The sequence below is a fragment of the Rhinichthys klamathensis genome, unplaced genomic scaffold, assembly GCF_029890125.1.
Source record: "Rhinichthys klamathensis goyatoka isolate OS25496 unplaced genomic scaffold, OSU_Roscu_1.1 h1tg000477l_1, whole genome shotgun sequence".
NCBI lineage: Eukaryota > Metazoa > Chordata > Actinopteri > Cypriniformes > Leuciscidae > Rhinichthys > Rhinichthys klamathensis.
This window is the reverse complement of record NW_026606965.1, coordinates 285,919-305,018: the sequence shown is the minus strand read 5'-3', so window position 1 is coordinate 305,018 and position 19,100 is coordinate 285,919. Positions and strand designations below refer to the sequence as shown.

The window sequence follows — 19,100 nt, the reverse complement described above, 5'->3', positions numbered from 1 at the left end:
ATTGAAGAACTCGTTTCGTTACGATTTTCTAAGGTAGGCTATGATAGATTTTCCCTATCAGCTACTAGTCGAGCAAACAGTTCCACCGCAAACTGACACATCTGTCGAGCGATGGTTTTCGTGTCGGGATTTTACTAGAAAAATTTGTACTATTTAGGCCTATTAGTCTACGTCATTTTAAATTTCATTCACTTTGAATGGCTGGACAGGCTATTTTCCCGCCGTGTTTCAGAGCTGTTTGCTTAGTTTGCGAGCCTGCCTCTCTTTGGCCTCAAACGCCACCTTAGTGTCCATCAGAGTTTCCAGCGCTTTGCCGATCTCAGCCATGTCCTGTTGAAGCACCTCGCTTTGGCCCAGGAGACTCTGGCTCTCCTCTCTCAGCTGCTCGGCTAGGGCGGCCATCTGCGCGCTCTCCTCCTGACACTTCGCGTGCAGCTCAACAGCCAATGAGAGCAAACCCTCCGCGTGGGAGTCCAGCTGCTCCTTCGACATCCTGTTGTTCTTCACCTCACAGCTGCTTCACTCCACGCCAAGTCCAGTTGGATTGTGAAGTGAGAAAAAATTATCCAGCAAGAATATTAATATTTTTAGTATTTCAAAACCATGTTTAATTATAACATTCATAGGCTATATTTGTTGTGAATAACATTATTTTTGTGAATAGGCTATCATATTTTTTGCCATGGTGGCCGTTGGGTAAACAAGTGAACACAAAACATACAGGAAAGGGTCAACAAAATAATGAAGCTAGTTTTAAAGGAATAGTTCACAGAAAAAAAAATCTGTCATCGTTTACTCATCCTCAAGTTGTTGTTAACCAGACAGTTGACGGTAGCCAATGACTGTCTTACATAGTATTTTTCAATGGCTACCGTCAACTGTCTGGTTCCAAAATTCTTCAAAATACCTTCTTTTGTGTTTAACAGAAGAAAGAAACTCGTACAGGTTTGGAACAACTTGATGGTGAGTAAATGATTTTAAACTGTTTTGAACTATCCCTTTAAGCTAAAGAGACGGTAACCTATAAGTTAGCCATATTAGACAAATGTCAGGTTGGGGCAGGTTGTCACACGTTTAGATGTTAGAAATTTATACAGCATTACACAGCAAAAAAAAGAGGCTTTGTCATTAATTATTTTGTGTTTTATAAATGTTTTACAGTTTAAAATAGTTAATTGATGAGTTGTGTTGTGACAACCTGCCCTTTTGATCACACATAAAAGGTTAACATGTTCAATGAGCTGTTCACTACATAGATTTGAAGACGTACCTACACTGAAAAATAGGCCTACTGCTAAAGTAAAAAGTGGCAGTTTAATAATAAATGGATTTGGTTCTGACAATTATTAGACAGATTCAAATGCATGCAGTCCTAATGATCTATAAGTAAAAGGGTATTTGAAAAGTTGGTTCTCATCACTGTCACTAAAACAACATGCTCCGTGTCTCTGTGACCTAAATCTCTGATGGCAGAACTAGTCTGAATCATCAGGCTCAAGGGAGGTAACAAGCTGCTTAGTGAAAAGCTTATCTGAGCGCCTGCACTGTTACTTGACTTCTCTTAAGAGTAATATAAAAAAAGAACATATTCAGCAATGCAATTAAACATTTTTTTTTTATAGCTAGCAAAGGCAGTGGAATGGCATGATGATTGGAAATGGATGCCTAACACTCAATTCCAGTGTGTAGCAATTATTTTTTGCTGAATCAAGCATTTATAAGGTCTTCCTGCTATGTAGGCTATACTAAGTTAAAATGTCAATCTAATTAACTGAGTAATGTCATTCTCCTCAATGAAGGAAATGTTTGAATATTTTTTGTTTGACTTACCAGGTCTGGATAGGGTCCTTTTATATCCACCACAGACACTCTCCTTTGGCTCTCTCTTACTTCCTCTATTATTTGTCAGCTGCATTGTGGGACACTGCTGCTCTGTCCTTCAAACCCAGATTATGAACCGAGGGAGGGAGAGGATGGAAGGACGACATGCTAACAAGTATAATTCCCGACAAGCAAGATTCCAGACATTCCATGCAATTCAATCAATTATGTTTTTTGGACCAATACTGTATTCGGTTTTTAAAACGTTTTGTACTTTTCCTCATAGTAAAACTTCCAAGTCTCAATAGGGTTCGTTGCGAACACCACCACTAGGAGGAACCATTGGCCAAACACATGTGATTTAAGCCTGTAGTGTAGCACGTGGTCACTCACCACACATTAAGCATGACATTTGCTCACCCACAATGAAAATCCCAAGAGAATTTAAAACTCGTTGGAAAAATGGTTGTGCATCGATGCCATAATGTAGTCAAATAATATACATAACAATTTCACTGTATAAAACACTGTTAAGCATGTCTCTAACAAGAGTGTATGCGTTTGCCAAGTCTGCATCGATCCAACCCTAAAAACAACTCTGGTCATTAGCCTAGAGTTACTGAGACTAAATCCAGAATTTCACAGCATTATTAATTGATACCAAGGATCATTCAAAGTCAAATGAAGCATCTATGACTTTCAGGTTCTATCAAAACTATAAAACATCATAACACTATGACTATGAGTTATTATTGCATAAATTGTTTGTTGTGATGGTAAGGACATCACATGCAAATCAGTACAGGACAGTCTTTATTCTTTTAATATATTATCTCCTGTGTTGTTCATCTGTACCTGCAAGTTACTTTAATAACTGCAATAAGTTTAGCAACAAGTCAAACAATAATTAATAATAATGATAATAAAGCAGTCAGTAAACACACTGTTAATGGTTTGACTTTATTAATAAGAGCATCATGGTCATGGCCACTGTAATCATTTCCTCATTGCTGAAAGATATGCTAGTGCTTGTTGAAGTATTAGCAGAAATTCTACAAACAATACAGGGATGCTCTTGGTGTGTGCTTTGGACTTTACCTTTTTTGTAATAATCTCCTCTCCGTGTGCAAGGCTGTTTATACATTCGTTCCTTCAGCGTTTCCAAGGACAGCTTATTTTAACTCGATCCCTGCACTGCTTGTATAGTAGGTGACACTTTGTGCTTGTGCTACACATATATTTTTATGCTTGTTTGCTCTTCTATGTGCATATCAACAATGTGACTACATGGGGTGGAGGATTGTTGCACTACTTTGTATCTTGAGTAGTCTATTTTATCTATTATCAGTAGTTGTTTTACACTGAAACGAGCTTAATCCAATATGTTAAACATTCTAACAGTCTAGGGAGGAATAAAAGAGTATTGGATAGATATACCAACAAGAATACTAAAGGACAATGGTTTTATAAACATACTAATGAAAATCTAAAAATGCAAAAAACTTTTTGTGAGTGTTAGTTTTAAGGGTAAGAATAGAAAAGATCATTAGCTTAGTATAAACCCAAAAGAAGTCAATGGAAGGTCCCCACCGTGATAGAAAAGCAAATGTGTGTATGCTGGGTAATAAAGAGGAATACATTGAATTGCTGTTACTGTCAGCTGGCTGCAGTAGACACGAGGCTGACATAAGAAACCTCTAAGGCAGAGATAAGTGAAGTCATAAGCACCGTGCTTCTACCAGGCAATTAAAAAGAACGAGATTAAAAGAAGTCATTAGCCAGGACAGTGGATTAAAGCACAGTGTCAAACAGTGAGGGATTACAATTCACCAGCCTACATTCACTCATTGATCTTTTACCATCCCTTTTTATTAGGTCTATTATTTTTATTTTTTTGAAACTTTTCCCCCTGAGAACCAGTTGGTTTTGCTTCTGTCAGATCTACCTTAGTTGTCCATCTGATTTTTGATTCTTCTTTCTTTCTAATGTATATTAAAAAACTTTAATAAATGCAGTTCACATCTCAGTCCCTTTTTACGTAAGCTACTGGTACGTTGTATACGAATGGATTTACAATACTACACCAGCATGGGCTGTTTCACATTAATGCAGAGTCGCAAAAACTGCTTTGCAATGTTAAATGCAGGTTGCAGACGCCCCGCTTTTCATGTAAAGTACATTACTCCCATAGTCAAAAGGAGGACACACTGACCTTTGAGTTTGTTATGGACATGATATGCCAGAGATTTCAATAATAGGACATTAAGATCAATATAGGACACTGATGTTCCATGCCTATCGGTATTTTCTACTAGGTATGAACTACATATATATTTAGGGTCAGTCTGTATCAAGTCAATTGACATTGATATGACATGACCAATGTGTATTATTTTCATTTCAATCCCTACAACATTCTACACATTCATGAACAGTTGTTTTTCAGTGTTACACGGAGACACAAATCAGTCTCTTTGGGTTCAACTTTTCTACCCTGGTTCTGGTAAAAATTCTCATCTCTTCTTCAAATTTCTCGATCTCCCTGTCTCTTATCTGCACCTCAGATGTCAATCTGCCTCTACTTTTCAAAAGCCACTTCATACATTCTTTACACCATATCGGTTCTTTTAACCTGTGTCAATGCCATGCCCCCCATGGCAACTCTCTTCTCCGTGAATGATTAACACCGGAAAATACAGAGCGTCTTGGTAAGTTGGTGGCCTGTCTCTCTCATCCTCCCTGGTCTCTCCGTTCTCCCTCTCCTCCACTTGTTCCTGGCCTGTCTCCTCCATGTTGTCGTCTTCTAGCCCTTCATTCTCTAATACACCCCTCCTCTCCTCATCTGGCACTCTAAACCCAAGACCAAGGAAACCCCCACCGCCCTCTTCCAGCCGGCTGCTCATCCCACCTCCGAGGCTTCTCGAGTGAAACAGGCAGGGATGGCGGCTTCTTGCGGTCTGTAACCGGCCGAGAGAGAAACCACTGCGACTAAGGGACAGCCTGCCGCCGGGCCTAATAGGGAATGAGTTTGTCCCTGCAGCCACATTCCCTCTAACCCAGGAAGGGAGCGAGGAGCTGCTCGTTGAGGGCCGACACCTGGGGCAGCTCTGAAGAAAGTAGCTAGAATTGCGTCGCATACGTGCTGCCATCGCGACCGATAACGGTGTGTTTGTATTCACATCCAAATCCATAAGCAAGGCCTCAGAGTAGCTAGGCACCATTTGCTGGTTACAGCGTATGTGCCATTCCAGTTCGGTCATATCCACCGTGTTGACCCGTGATATGATGCGCAGAGTGGGACCCCCGGTGCCATGCTCAAAGCCCGTACAGTAGTTCCCCGTCTCCGTATTATCATTGTCATTTGCATCCTCGTTCTCGCCGAAAAGTTTCTCGACGTGGTAGTGGACGTACGCTGTGCGATACTCGGCAATCACACGAAGAGGCCACGATAGCAGGAAAGCCGAGGCCAGCCAGTACACCCAGCGTCGGGTGTACCAAGGTGGGCGCAATGGGTTGGGGAATGCCAGCATGTGTTCCCGAAAGTCAACGTTTTTAAGGTGCATACCCTCCCGTGCTTCCATGTAGTCGTCCAGACCCTCGTTGTCCCCGAAGAAGCGCGCTCGCTGCGTGAGGTAGGCGGTCTCAGCACGGGCGCTGGCGAAGCTGAAGCACTTTGTGAAGCGCAAGCGGGTGACGGGATGCTCCAAAAGGCCCTGCAGCTCCTTCGAAACGTCTTTGACCCCGAGGCGCGAGTAATCGAACTCTGAGCTCGCTGCATGTGTGTTGACCCGTTCATGGTACACCTGTGTAGTAGTGTACGCGTCTCCGTTTCGGTAGCGCGTCACCTGTCTGGTACGTCGTACGTAATGGTAGCTGATGGCCTTCCACCAGATGCAGGGTGTAGCTTGTTGCAACCGCTGTATCCTGTCATACACCTCACTGATTTCCACCTTAGCAAGGTTAGCTGTTTTTGAGTAGCAGTGCCAGCACTCCACCAAGTAGACAATGTACAGCATGGCCAGAAAGGCTACGGGTATATAGATGTAGCCGTTGGAACACGGGCTGTCATGATAGAGTCGGGCTCGGTCTCCGTAGAAGTAGGCGGGGCCTTGGTCATCAGAAGCCATTACGGTGATGCGGTACAGGGAGCACCAGCCTAGCGTGCCAAAGCATCCGTACATGAGCAAGGTGAGCAGCAGGCACTTCCAGTGGGACTCTCGGCACAGCGACCCACTCAGGGACTGCTTGAGGGGACGCTGCTATAGGCAGGAAGGGGGGGATGTGGATGAAAATATGGGACGACCAAGGGACAGAGGGTTGTGCAGATGGATAGGAAATTGATTGGGGCAGGGTTCAATAAGAGTCGAGTTGGAAGGTGTTGGACAGAATGGAAATGAAAAGATGCCAGAGACAAAAGAAAGCAGAGGGGAGCATTGGGGGGGAGAGAACAGAAGGGACAGGGAAAGAAAAAAAGAAAATGTAAAAATTAGTTGGCAGAAAAGCATTACACATGCTGATAAAAATGCACATGATACATTTGAGTTAATCTTATATGTAAATTATAATGAGAAAATTTGTATTTCAAATGTAATTTTTTTGCCACTTTCCACAATAAATATTGTTCTAAAGCAAATTCGCTATGCTTTAAGCTACAGTGGTGAGGGAAACCTCCCTAGAAAGATACAACACAAGCACAAATCCTTGAAGGTTTGAGTGCTGCAAGAAAGGAGAGAGATGTTTTTTTTCCACAAAATGATATGCCGTTTTGCTTTTATTTCATACTTTAAAAAAAAGTAGGCCAGCCAATAGAATAATCACTGTTAATCTCATGAAGTCAGAGCATTCTAAAAAAAAAAAGGCAGTATTGTACAATTCTTTTACTTTCTTAATGCATTTTTGACACTTATATTCTACCCATTTTTACGGACCCACTAGGACCCCTTTGTGGCCTCCTGGCTCTAGTTTGAACCCTTGTTTTAGAGGATTCAGGGTACAGGTATATTTCATTTGTGTTACAACATGCACAACTGAGTGAAGCACAGTCTGTTATATCCACTCTGACATGCTGCAGAGAGAACTCCGTAATAGATCATTCTCCTGAGGGCTGAATACATTTCCTGGCTGCTCGTAACCCAAACCATGTCTCCTTTTAAAACGCTCTGTATGACTGTGGAGGGGAAGTCTAGAAGCTTTTAGACATCACTGAGTGCATCATCTCGACTAAATGCATATGGATCTCTACTGCCTAGTCTGAGCCCAGTGGTGGCTTGAGGTATTGTGGCCATATGGGCAAAGATGAACTGATTCCAAAGTAGGAGGAGGTAGAAAAGAAAAAAAGCAAGCCATACAGTTCCTCTGACACGTGAACAAAGGTATTGCACAAAAATATTTTTTATGGTGGCTCTGCAATATTTTATTTTTTCGTCCCCTCTTTGTCCTTCTTTTCTCCTGTCTCTTCTCTAACAACATCACTCTCTCTCACACACACACTTACACATAAATCAGCTAATAGTACGAGCAATGCCCTTGCTGTGAGAAACTGCAGCACTAAAAGCAGGCTGCAGCCCAAGCATGACATGGAGTCTGTGCTCCTCTTGGCAGGAGTTTAATTGTTCCTTTTACAAGGACGAGAGCAAACTGAGAGAGATAGAATTAGGGCCTACAGTGTGACTTACCAAGTGCACAGGCTAATATCTACACATGTTTTTAATAATGATGACCTGAAGCAAAAAAAGCATGATAATATAGCATTTTATATATATAGTAATATTCACATACATACATTTACATATTAATCTGTATGTATTCTCTAGGTTTTGTCTGTAGGTTTCATATATTTAGTAGATGCAGAGAGGTGCAGTTGTGGGAGGGTGAGAAGCAAGTGTTGAATCCTGTTGGTACCACAAGAAAATGTGTCCTAGGAGATGTGAATGATATTCAGTGAGATTCAATTCTGGAGGCTGTGATTGGGGAACTTGCATAGAGCAAAATGGCAGTGATGTATAAATAGTGGATAAAGTTAGCCTGCTATTTCAGAGCCACTTTAATATGTTAAATTATTTAGATGCCCCAAGAATGTCTGAAGTCATATGAGCATGTGCATTTCAATGCTTTTTACATGAGAAGCATCAGTGCTTGGCAGAATCATAAAATCAAGCCCAAATGCGTGCGTTTTCCTGCATATGTGTATGAGTCAATGATTATTTGGCCTCTTGGGATAGGGGATAAGAGAGGAAAACAAGTGACTGTTTGTTTTCGTTCAGTTTACTTGCTTGTGGTGTGTAGAAAGGTTGGGGCCAAAAAATTAGTAAAATAAAATAAAATAAAATAAAAATAAAATAAAGTAAAATATTCATAAAAAATACAAATAAAACATACCAGAACTGAATGACGTTCCCGTAAGTGAATTCATCCAGGCAGAATATCATAATAAAATACAGTTTCCTGCACTAATGTTCAAAGGTGACTGCAACATGCTACTGAAAATACAGTGCAAACAGACAGCATAACAAACAGTGTAATCAGTGTAGTTCAATTGACAAATGACTCTTCTGAGTCGGTTCTTTTCAGTGACTCAAAAACATTTAGCGCAACCAACACACTCTAGTAACCATTTTATGTTTTGGCGAATTGGTGGCTGGTCTGTTTGAATTTGTATCTGTCATATGTTCTGCTTACCCCCTGAAGGTTAGGTTTAGGGGTGGTCCTTCATGCTTTGTTTTTTTCTAAGGGTACGTTTACACGACAACGATACACTTAAAGGACAAGTTCGGTATTTTACACTTAAAGCCCTGTTTTAAGATCGTTTCTGATGAAATAGAACGGTTAAGATTGAAATTTGGACACATGCTGCTGGCCCGAGAATTTTCGGTTTCTGTGGTCAATCTAAAACTCATAGCACAACCAATCATATTCTCAAACGAATGACTCAGTTCTTTTTAGTGAATCAAAAGCATACAGCACCATCAGTGTAGTCTGATTCCTGAAAGAGTCGGCTCTTGTTCTGATAAACATGCAGCTTACGACTACTGTGAGACTTAAATCAATGAATTCAATGACTGGTTGTTCACATGGTAACTTAATATAATATACAGTACTGTGCAAAAGTCATAGGCATGTTAGCATTTTCACAAGAAAAAAATGGGTTTAAGCCAAGTTTTTATATCTTTTGCTGTAGTGTGTCAGTTGAAAATATCAGTTTACATTCCCAAGCATTCCATTTGCCATTAATTGTAATAATCCAGTGAGATTTTTGAATGCACAAGACAACAGCTGGGCTGCTCCACACAAAGATCTGATCTTCCCATCATTGAGTCCATCTGTGATTACATGAAGAAACAACAGAAACTGAGAGAGTAAATCCAGAAGAAACCTGCCTGCAAAGCTACAGTACTATAAAAAGTTATTGGCACTTGTGTAAAAATGCTGCAAAGTGAGGATGCTTTCAAAATAATGTCATAAATAGATTTTATTAATCAATTAACTTGTTAACCAAATCAAATCAATATTTGGTGTGAACAACCCTTGCTTTTTAAACAGCTTTTGTCCTAAGTACACTTGCACATAATTTTTTAGGTAGCTTTGCAGTTTTTTCTGTTTCTTCATGTAATCCCAGACAGACTCGATGATGGTGAGATCAGATCATACCGGCTGTTGTCAAATTCCTTCTGCATATTACAATGAATGGCAAAAGGAATGTTTTTGGAAATGTAAACTGATATTTCCTACTGACACACTACAGCAAAATATATAAATAACTGGCTCAAAACCATTTTTTGGGGTGAAAATACTAACGTGCCGACTTCTGCCAGGGGCGTCAGTTTGTGTTGAAAAGTGGTGGGGACAAAACATCCGGGGGGGGGTGGGGGGGAATACAATGCTAAATCATAAATCAGATGTACCAGCAATCGATTTAAATAGTACATTGTGTTTAATTTGTCGTTTAATGAGATCTAATGTGTGTTGGTGCCAAGAATTTTCACGTGAAGAAATACATAGATCCGACTGCTATACGCATGCACGTTAATGGTCCAGTGGCAGAACTTTTGCCAAGCGTGTCAGAGGTTCAGGGTTCTAATCCGCACTCGTATAGCTTTTTTTTTCTTCTTCATTAAAACCGATTATGTTTATCAGTGGTTGTATATCAAGCAGGGACACGTTTGTGTGCATTTTACTTTGTGATTTCACCGGAACGAATGAGAGTCTACGCAACGGATTAAAGCGCGCGTCCGTGTGAAGACTGTGCGCGACGCAGCGCGAGCCAAAGAGAACACTTGTATCCGTGCCACTGATCGCAGTCAACGAGCACTTTGATCACTTGATTTCAAAAACAACACATTTCAGCGTGCTAGATCGCCTCTTATTTAAAGGGATACTCCACTTTTTTTGGAAATAGTCTCATTTTACAACTCCCCCAGAGTTAAACTGTTGAGTTTTACCGTTTTTGAATCCATTCAGCCGATCTCCGGTTCTGACGGTACCACTTTTAGCATAGCTTAGCATACATCATTGAAGTCCCCAGCTCCGTAGCCTATTTTCAGGCGCTGCGTCATATCATTACGCCTGCTGCACTCATGGTACGGCAGTAAAGTTTCTTGATTATTACGCAGGAATGAGAGTATAGTTCCTAGTCATATCAGCCTAGAAAATCGCAACTTTACATTTTCCGTACATTTTACTTAGTGCACAATGTAACTACAGAAGAGTCAAGTTTTAAATAGGAAAAATATCGAAACACTTTGGTCATTTTTTTTTTTGAGAAATGCTAATGGTCTTGTCCACTTCAATGATGTATGCTAAGCTATGCTAAAAGTGGTACCGCCAGAACCGGAGATCGGCTGAATGGATTCAAAAACGGTAAAACTCAACAGTTTAACTCTGGGGGAGTTGTAAAATGAGACTATTTCCAAAAAAAGTGGAGTATCCCTTTAACAAACGAACGAAATGAATGCTCTGCTAGTTAACTAGAGATGTTTTATTTATTTGTATTAGTTACATCCGTGCCGCGAGATGTTTCAAAAGTGGTGGGGACAATATCGACCCTGGCAAAAAGTGGTGGGGACATGTCCCACCCGCAAATTACGCCTATGACTTCTGCACAGTACTATATAAATACTATATATCAGTGGCGGGCCGTGCATTTCACACCTAGGCTGTGTCCTACCTGAATTAATAATTTTTAATAGTGTAGCAGCGCACAGACTCTCTATAATTGTTGTGAAATTGCTGTTTTTATTTTGCACCGGCAGTTATTGGGTTAATCCGGTGAGTTGGGAAAAGGCCGGGTACAGAGAAACGAGCGAGTGAGTTCGGCTTGTGGTTGTTCAGTTGTTTACAGTTGTTCTTGCGTTCCGATTATAAGTTCAGAAACGGAGCCTCCCTTGTCTTGTCGTTCAAGGGTTACAATAGTCCCTTGTCAGACGTTACAATAGAATGAATGTTTGAAAAACATATTCGATCATACATTTACAAGAAAAAATGAAGAAGAAAATCATATTCACCACAGAAAAAACGGGGGCAAAAAAACCATTATACTCATCAAAACTACTGATTATTTTTTTTACACAAAATCCATCCTAATTTCTTTCCTCAAAAAGACTTTAAGACTTACTCTGTTGTATAGGTTATCTGTGTGTTTCAGTTCCAGCAATAAGTCTTTTCTATCGAAGCTAATGCTGAAAGTCGAGTCAGTCCCGTCGTATTTCTGGGATAAGTTTTACTTCGCTTTAGGGCTGAGAGTGTTTGCTCGACAGAAGCAGTGGACACAGGGACAGTCACCGCAAAACATGACGATGTGTACAGCTGCCCCATGCTCTCACACAGAGTTTTGAACAAAATCAATGAGATCAGCGGGACTTTTGCCTACAAAATCAGAACCGGCATACATTACAGTCAGTTCTGTTATTACCCGGACAGACCGAATAGTGTTCCGTGACTCTGCGTTAAGCTGGATAAGGCTGAATAAGGGATTTTTTTCCCCGGTAGGTTTGAACCTGCTGGGGGTCGAGGAGGGAAAGAAACATTAATTTGTGGGTTGAAAAACTATTAAATCTACAGGAATATATTTTAGTTTATGCAGTTCACTACAGATGCGGTTAGCTAGCTCTGACTACCAGTAATACGCGCTCTGACCATCCAATCAAAGGACGTGAAAATGCAAACGTTATTGTATGCCATCAAAGCTAAATCTGATTGGCTGATTAAATCTGACTGATTATCTGATTGGTTAAAGCAAAAGTTTCATTGCCATTCATTTTAAGCTACAGGCGCCAGCACTATTGATTCTGAAGGCCTCAAGGCAAACTTCTTTGGCCATGGCAACACATGATGGCAGAAATATAATTGGATAAAAGCTCTAATATAAATATACATATATTTATACTATACTATATTATACTATACATCTACACAAATTTTTTTTTATTAAAGTGCAAGTCAGTGATTCTGATAGTGTTTAGGCCAGCAGAGAAGGCCTTGCTGGCCCTGACGGCCCACCACTGATACAGTACATACATGTGGCAAGCAGGACGAGGCCTGTGGCGTAACTGATAATGAGCGTCACCTGCATGCTGCACCGGTCTCGTATCTCTCACGCAGGACCTTCGGAAGCATAAAAGGAGGACGGACGACAGTAAAGGACGAGAGAGAACCAGGCCTGGATTTTATGCTAGGTTTTGTTTATGTGTGTGCGGCAGTTGTCCGTGAGAGGCTGCCGCCTTTACTTTCGTTTATTATCAAAGTTTGTGAAACGTTCACCGGTTCCCGCCTCTTTCTTCCCACAAAATACCTTGTTACAATATAATATACAGTATGTAACATGTTATATTATATTGTTTGTGTAATAGCCTAATTGTTGTGTAGTTACAGCCATTATTTTATTGCATTTATGCTACCTCCTTTTTTGACTGTAAAGTCATTAAAGCTTGTGTTAACACTTTTTGCATGATTTGTTTTAAATAGATTTATTACTGAAATGATCTTATCATTTGGTAAAATGGAGACCCTTTCATTTCTAATTGTGAGTGCAACATTTTGAGATGAAGGACATTGGGCACATAAAATATTCAGTCTGAACAAATGATATTGAGAGTGATATGCATCAAACGTTAGACTGCAGAGAAGACTAATCAGGGGATAACTAATACACAACAGAGACTAGTTATGTGTTAGAGGCGTGTGGATAACCTAATGATGGTAAAGAGCAGAAGAGAATAGGATACATTCATAAATCAAAACAGGATGGTCTGAGTGGCCTTTTAAAGTCTTGATTGCCTTGTCAGCATATACATCTATTTCTACCAGACCAGGCGAGCACTCATTACTTTCGAAGAGATGCGTTTATCCACGAAGCAGCATGAACGAAGCATCCAGACTCATATACTGTTCAGAGAACAGTTGAACGTCAGACATTGTCAATTGAGAAGAGCTGTCACTATACAGAAATAGCTGCAGCTAAAAGTACTGATTCATTTGTAAGTGACAATGTAGCACAAACATTATGAAAACTCAATAATGATTACAAAAACGTCCCATCCCCCACTCTGTCTCTCGGTCTATTGATCGGCCTGTAACAGTATATGGGGGTAAACTCAGCAACTGAGGGTGTGAGTGAGAGAAAGAATTAAGGGAAGGCTTGTATTGTCACAAAGAATGCATTTAAAATAATTCAAGGCACTGTATGTGCTGCCAGAAAAGTGTGTGTGTTAATTATTGGATTTTCTTTAATGAACTACACACTGGATGAATAACCGTCCAGAAAATAATGAATGCCCCCACTGAGACCTGACCTCCGGTTATCTAAGATAAATGCTGCAGTCAGGTGGGAAAAGTCAAAGTGAGAAAGCAGAGCGAGTCAGAAAAAAAGGTTCAAGTGAGAAAATCTGAGAGCAAAGAATGTCTAAACTCTTAGAAAAAAAGATTCAATAGGGTTCTTTATAGAAGGGTTCTTGACTCAATTTTAAAGAATCCTTAATGCCAAAAAGGTTCTACATAAGGAGAAATGTCTCATATGATTTGATAATACTTTAATGTTTAAAGGGTAATTTACTAGTGATCATGTTTACAAGCAGCTTAATTCATGATGAAGGGAACCCCTAAAGTTTTCTATAAGAACCCTTTAAGGCTCTATATAGAACATTTTCTTCTAAAAGTAAGTTTGTAAAGAAAATATTTAAGGTAAAGTGTGTAATTTTTTTAGGTTCAAATATTTTCTCCTATCCAACTGAATATGCTGAGACAATATGTAAGCCATTAGCAGGTTGGTTTCTCTGAAAGTGGTTTTTTTTTATCACTAACAGAAAAATCTTCTTACAGTTACTACATGCAGAAAGCTATAGGAGCCCATTTGGCCAATCCTCCCTGTATTAGATGCATAATATCATTCATTCTGTCGCAGATCTGGCAAAATAGAGAAACAGGGAAATAACTGATGTGCATTCTCATTCTCATCAACTATAGCTCACAGCATATAGACAGGCCCTTTCCCTTAATAAACCAACAATTTTAACCTATATTAAATAGTCAAATGTTCAATAGCTAAAGTAAATACTCAAAAATTAACTGACTTAAATAACACCTTTTTTTTGAGGCACTGAGCAAGGAAGTGTCCAGGCAGGGGATGATTTTACATATGGAAAATTTTCTCCACTTTGCAAATGCATATAAGACGACAATAAAAATGTTAAATATGAAGTAAAAAAACTTTTGCTTAAACACACTAATTTTAGCATTAAACAAACAGAATCATTGATCATTGATAGTGGAGTGGATGCTCAACTGTGCAGTGACATCATCACACATGCAGCCACTACAGAAAATGCAACTGTCTTGGTTTTTATTTAGATTTGTATTGTATTTGTATTAATATATATATACATAAATTCTTTTTTTTTTTAATCTTATGCACAGTTAAAGTGATTTTAAGTAATCTAGGAGCCAATTTTATTATATTCTGTCATGTAGGCTATTTAGTGTGCAGTCTGTTAATATGTAGGCTAATAAAATATTTTAGCATTCTTTCTGGCATCAGCAAAATGGATTGCAATCACTCCTTTTCAATATAATCTTTAATTAATTTCTTTCCATTCTTGCACATTGTTGCTTACAGGAAAGATAACTAAAAACAATATATTTTTTCTCATTTTGTTTTTGATTGTATTAATGATTATGAATTACATGCTAAACAAAATATATATTTCATAATGCGTGCAAGTTGCAACTGAATGTTAAGAACAGTGAACCTTTGAAGTACAACGTGTACAATATAATTCTACAAAATAATATTTCACTTTCTACATATTCATACGACAATTGCACTACAACGAGAAGAAACTCTGGTTTTATTTACCAACATTTTGACGCCTTACCTCCTCCCTTCCGCCCCCATTCAATGTGGGCGCTTCTCCCGTCACCGTCACCCCTTGCATTTTTCACTAACATGTATTTCCACGGCACACACGGTCCAGGATGCGGTCCACCGTCAGGACCTCTCCGTAACCTACTTCACCCCATCAGCGGCGAGTGCCACCACGTTTCTATGGTGGCGATATCCACACTACACACGAGCATCCCCCCAAAGATGCGTCCTTTCCTTTTCCTGTCTCACAAAGGTTATTATCACATCCCCTAATCTCTTCTGGATTCTAGTCCGGTCAAGGATCAGGAATATCGGGTAACTGTTGCGCTTGATTTCCCCTCAGCAATTGTGTGACATAAGCGTCGCAAGCTCGACACGGAGCGATGGCTGGATAACAGCGCGTGCATCATATTCGCGGCTCGCGCTGCTCAGCCGTCTTTGTCGAAGAACACGGTGTGTCGTAATCAGTGGCGGCGAGATTAATCTTTTATTCTCTACGTTTTAGTGAAAGAAAATCCGCAATGTTGAAATTACAGAATCCTCAGACTTTCCTCTTCCCGAGCATCTCGTATTTTCCACCTCAACCTCCTTTCACCTGAACTGTCTCCTTGCGGACTTCACTCTGACGTCATCCTTAAACGCGCCTTCAAATCCTAATAATTGGGCAGTTTGGACCAACCCGCTGACAGCGCGTGCACATGCGAGGTTCGGTCCTGTTAGTGTTTTTTAATAATAACTATTATTATTAATCTTCGTTATTTAATAGTCAAATGGTCGTGTTTATGTTGTTATGGCTAAAGCTGCTATGTAAAAAAAAAAACCTTTGGACAATGCTTGCTTAATTGTATTGAATGCACGTATAGCGTGCCAAATCGTAATAAAAGTAGCCAATTTAGGCTATATTTTTTTTAATCTGTATACAGCCTACTTGCAGATAATGTAATAATGAAATAAAAGGCCCTACACATTCCTGATTGTTTCTTAAGTGCACTTTTAAAAAGTTTCTTATATCATGCTTTAAACAATTGCACTTATGTTGATGTGTTAACTAACTTACTAAAGCACATGTAAAGTCTTTGATTATAATTTTAACTGTAGGCCTATGTGTGTTATTCAATATAGGCTACATAAAGTTAATAGATTTCATCATTACAAATGTGTAAGTTTCAACAGAAATGACAATGAAATATTTTAGCTTACGATAAATGCTTGTCAATACATTCGACAATAGACTTTAACCATATTTCATAGACAATATAAATAATTATGAAATTACATATACAGATGTAGGCTACTTATGCCCTACTTAAGTAGGCCTATGTCAAAAAGAACTCTGCGTTCGACTAATTGCATTCAACAGAATTTTAAATTGTAATACATTTTCATTTAGTCGCAAATATCATGTTTGCAACTAAAACATTACATTCAGTTTGCACTTAAAGGGATTTATATTATTTCATAATAAATACTCTTTTTCAAAAGTAGCCAATATTATATTTTACAAGACTATACGTTCAAGAAAAAAATAGGGTCATCTCTTACAACACACCAGAATTTTATTTTTGCTGAAATATGCCTTGAACAATATACTGCTTCAGTGTAATTTGATTCAATTCATTACATCAGAATTATTTTCATATTTCCAATAATTCTAAGACATTTGGTTCTGCCTAGAATTCCTGACTGTACAAAAGTGCATGTAGAATGGAACATCTATCAATAATTTCTCATTTTTCTCTTTTTACTCAGCACTATATTTGTGGGGTTTCAGGTGAACACAGTGACACATTATCTTCCTCACTATGTGCCAGTATATAGTTGCTTTTTCTCGCTATAAGTCTCTGTGGATGTTCAGCTTGAAGATGATTCTGCAGACTGTCCCGTGTCTGTGCGGTCAAGCCACACTCCTCACACACATACAGTTTGTCTCGACGCTCTTTGTAGGCATACTGCTGAGTAATGGCATGGATCTTCTTTAGATGAGATTCTAAGGAGCAGCGCTGGGTGAAGGCTTTAGCACACAAAGTGCATTTATAGGGTCTCACACCTGTATATTGTAAGTTGAGAGGAAAGTTAGAGGTGAAAATATACAAACATATTACACATGTAAATATACATTATTATTAACATAAACTTACCAGTATGAGTACGTACATGCCTCTTTAGATCAAAAGTATCATTAAATCCTTTTCCACAGTGCTCACAAGTGTACTTCTTTGTTTCACTATGGCACTTTACATGGCGTCTCAGCATACGCGCTGTAGTAAACGTCTTCTGACATACCTGGCAGGATAAAACTGATGCAGCAGGTATAGAATGTCTGCTAATTTGCTCGCATTTTCTGGGATGACTGACAGCAGAGATGGCATATTACCTGTAGTTATCTGAAAATGGGAGAACAATGATATCATATCCTGCTACAGCACAGAAAATTCACACTAACATTACAACATGTGCCAAAGCAGCCGTTTTAAACCAAAAGAATTGTCAGCTCACCTTTATCTTTGAGCGCAAGTAAGGCACTTTTTGGGTCCTCATGCGGCATTCTGGCTTGTGATTAAGTTGACCCTGTGCAGCGGAGGATGGCAGCTTTGCAGTCAAGAATTTGTTTTGTGCAGTTGTGAAGCAGGAGTATTCTGCAATGCTTCCCTCAGAGACTTCATGGACATATGGTGGAAAAAGGGACTCTAGGGAGCAGCAAAAGCAGAGAGAGGGAGATCAACAGATTTTGACTGGCCACTGAGTTCAAGTACTCTTAATTAATCATTTTTTTATGCAGCAAGTATACACAAAGCAGTGATAAACATAAGCATTCAATGAAATATAAAACAATAGGCTATAGAATTCAGAGTCAGAATTCACATTCATTTAAAAGACATTTAAATATATAGATAATAATAAAAAAAAGGAAAAGACATAATAAATATAATAAAAAAAATAATAATAATATAGCCAATATGGCTCGGATATAATAATAATGAGAAACAATTTTTTTTTTCTTATTGCTTAGTCTAACTCTCCATTTGTCAAAATAAAATGAATTATATAATACCTTAATTATGCATTAAGTAGGCCTATTGAATTCTGTTAACTTCCCAGCCTGTGACACACGAACATGAACGAGACACTCACCAGGTATGTATACGTCCCCAGACTCCCCACGCGCGGAATCCGGAATCTCACTCCAGCTTCTTTTTCCAGTAGCGATGTTCACTTTTTTGACCAAGAATGCTCGAGGCATTTTCGAAAACCTAGCGAATGGTTTATGTTCCTCTAAGTTCCTAGAATGCTTTTAAGCGGATCCTCTGGCAACCTACAGTTATCCACAATTCAACTATCCTTTTCCCTATAACAAGGAAACCGCCAGGTGATGTTGCGCATGCGCAGAAATATAACGGCGCAGTGCAGGTACAAGTATAACCGGTTCTCAAACTAATGCTAACCTTAGCGAGAAAGGTAAACTGGTTACTATGTATTGTTTTAAATAGTAACATGTTCGTGTTAGTTTTAGAACACTGATAATGTACTTTTAGTCCATTTATCAACTTTTTAAACCATGACTTGAGGTTTTCTGTCTGGGCGTGGCGTGTGGGTCTACTCCTTTGTTGAGGTGTTTTGTCTTTCTGAATGGAGGTGTATCGCTGTAACAGTAGGCTATCAGCAGGGGGCGAAAGTGCCCTGTCACATTTTGCCTACTAAAGTTTTAATACACTTCTAATTCTTGAAAACATGGGTTTCATATAGGCTAAAAAGGATTATGACGCTTTGCTATGTTAGATATGTTTAACAGAAGCTGTCATCAGTTAAGTGTAAATCAAACCTTTGTATGCAAATTAGTTTGGAGAATAATGTCTCAAAAATCAGATAAGAGTCACAGTAAAACGACCCTCCCACACACACAATGAAAACACAAACAAACCTAAGT

The 19,100-nt window shown here is 39.2% G+C and overlaps 2 protein-coding genes across 2 annotated transcripts; both read right to left on the bottom strand.

Annotated features, from left to right (window-relative positions):
• Positions 1–2,762: 2,762 nt before the first annotated feature.
• Positions 2,763–15,803, bottom strand: LOC130072141 (transmembrane protein 151B). The gene is made up of 2 exons (XM_056237096.1): positions 15,186–15,803; positions 2,763–6,080 (listed from the first exon to the last, which is right to left on the bottom strand). Exons 1-2 carry the CDS (start codon positions 15,243–15,245, stop codon positions 4,449–4,451), a joined length of 1,692 nt encoding a protein of 563 aa, XP_056093071.1. The 5' UTR covers positions 15,246–15,803; the 3' UTR covers positions 2,763–4,448.
• A 916-nt stretch (positions 15,804–16,719) lies between these two features.
• On the bottom strand, positions 16,720–18,611 carry ovol1b (ovo-like zinc finger 1b). Its single transcript, XM_056237095.1, is given in 5 exon segments — positions 16,720–17,222; positions 17,314–17,488; positions 17,491–17,559; positions 17,672–17,862; positions 18,308–18,611. Coding segments are annotated over 5 exon segments (840 nt in total). The 5' UTR covers positions 18,417–18,611; the 3' UTR covers positions 16,720–16,926.
• Between the last annotated feature and the right edge of the window lie 489 nt (positions 18,612–19,100).

What these genes read in the sequence shown, in the direction of transcription:
- LOC130072141 (XM_056237096.1), bottom strand. Translation starts at nt 15,245, where the DNA reads ATGCAAGGGGTGACGGTGACGGGAGAAGCGCCCACATTGAATGGGGGC. An exon ending in ATGGGGGCGGAAGGGAGGAG is followed by an intron (nt 6,081 to 15,185) that starts GTAAGGCGTCAA and finishes TCCTGCCTATAG; the next exon opens with CAGCGTCCCCTCAAGCAGTC.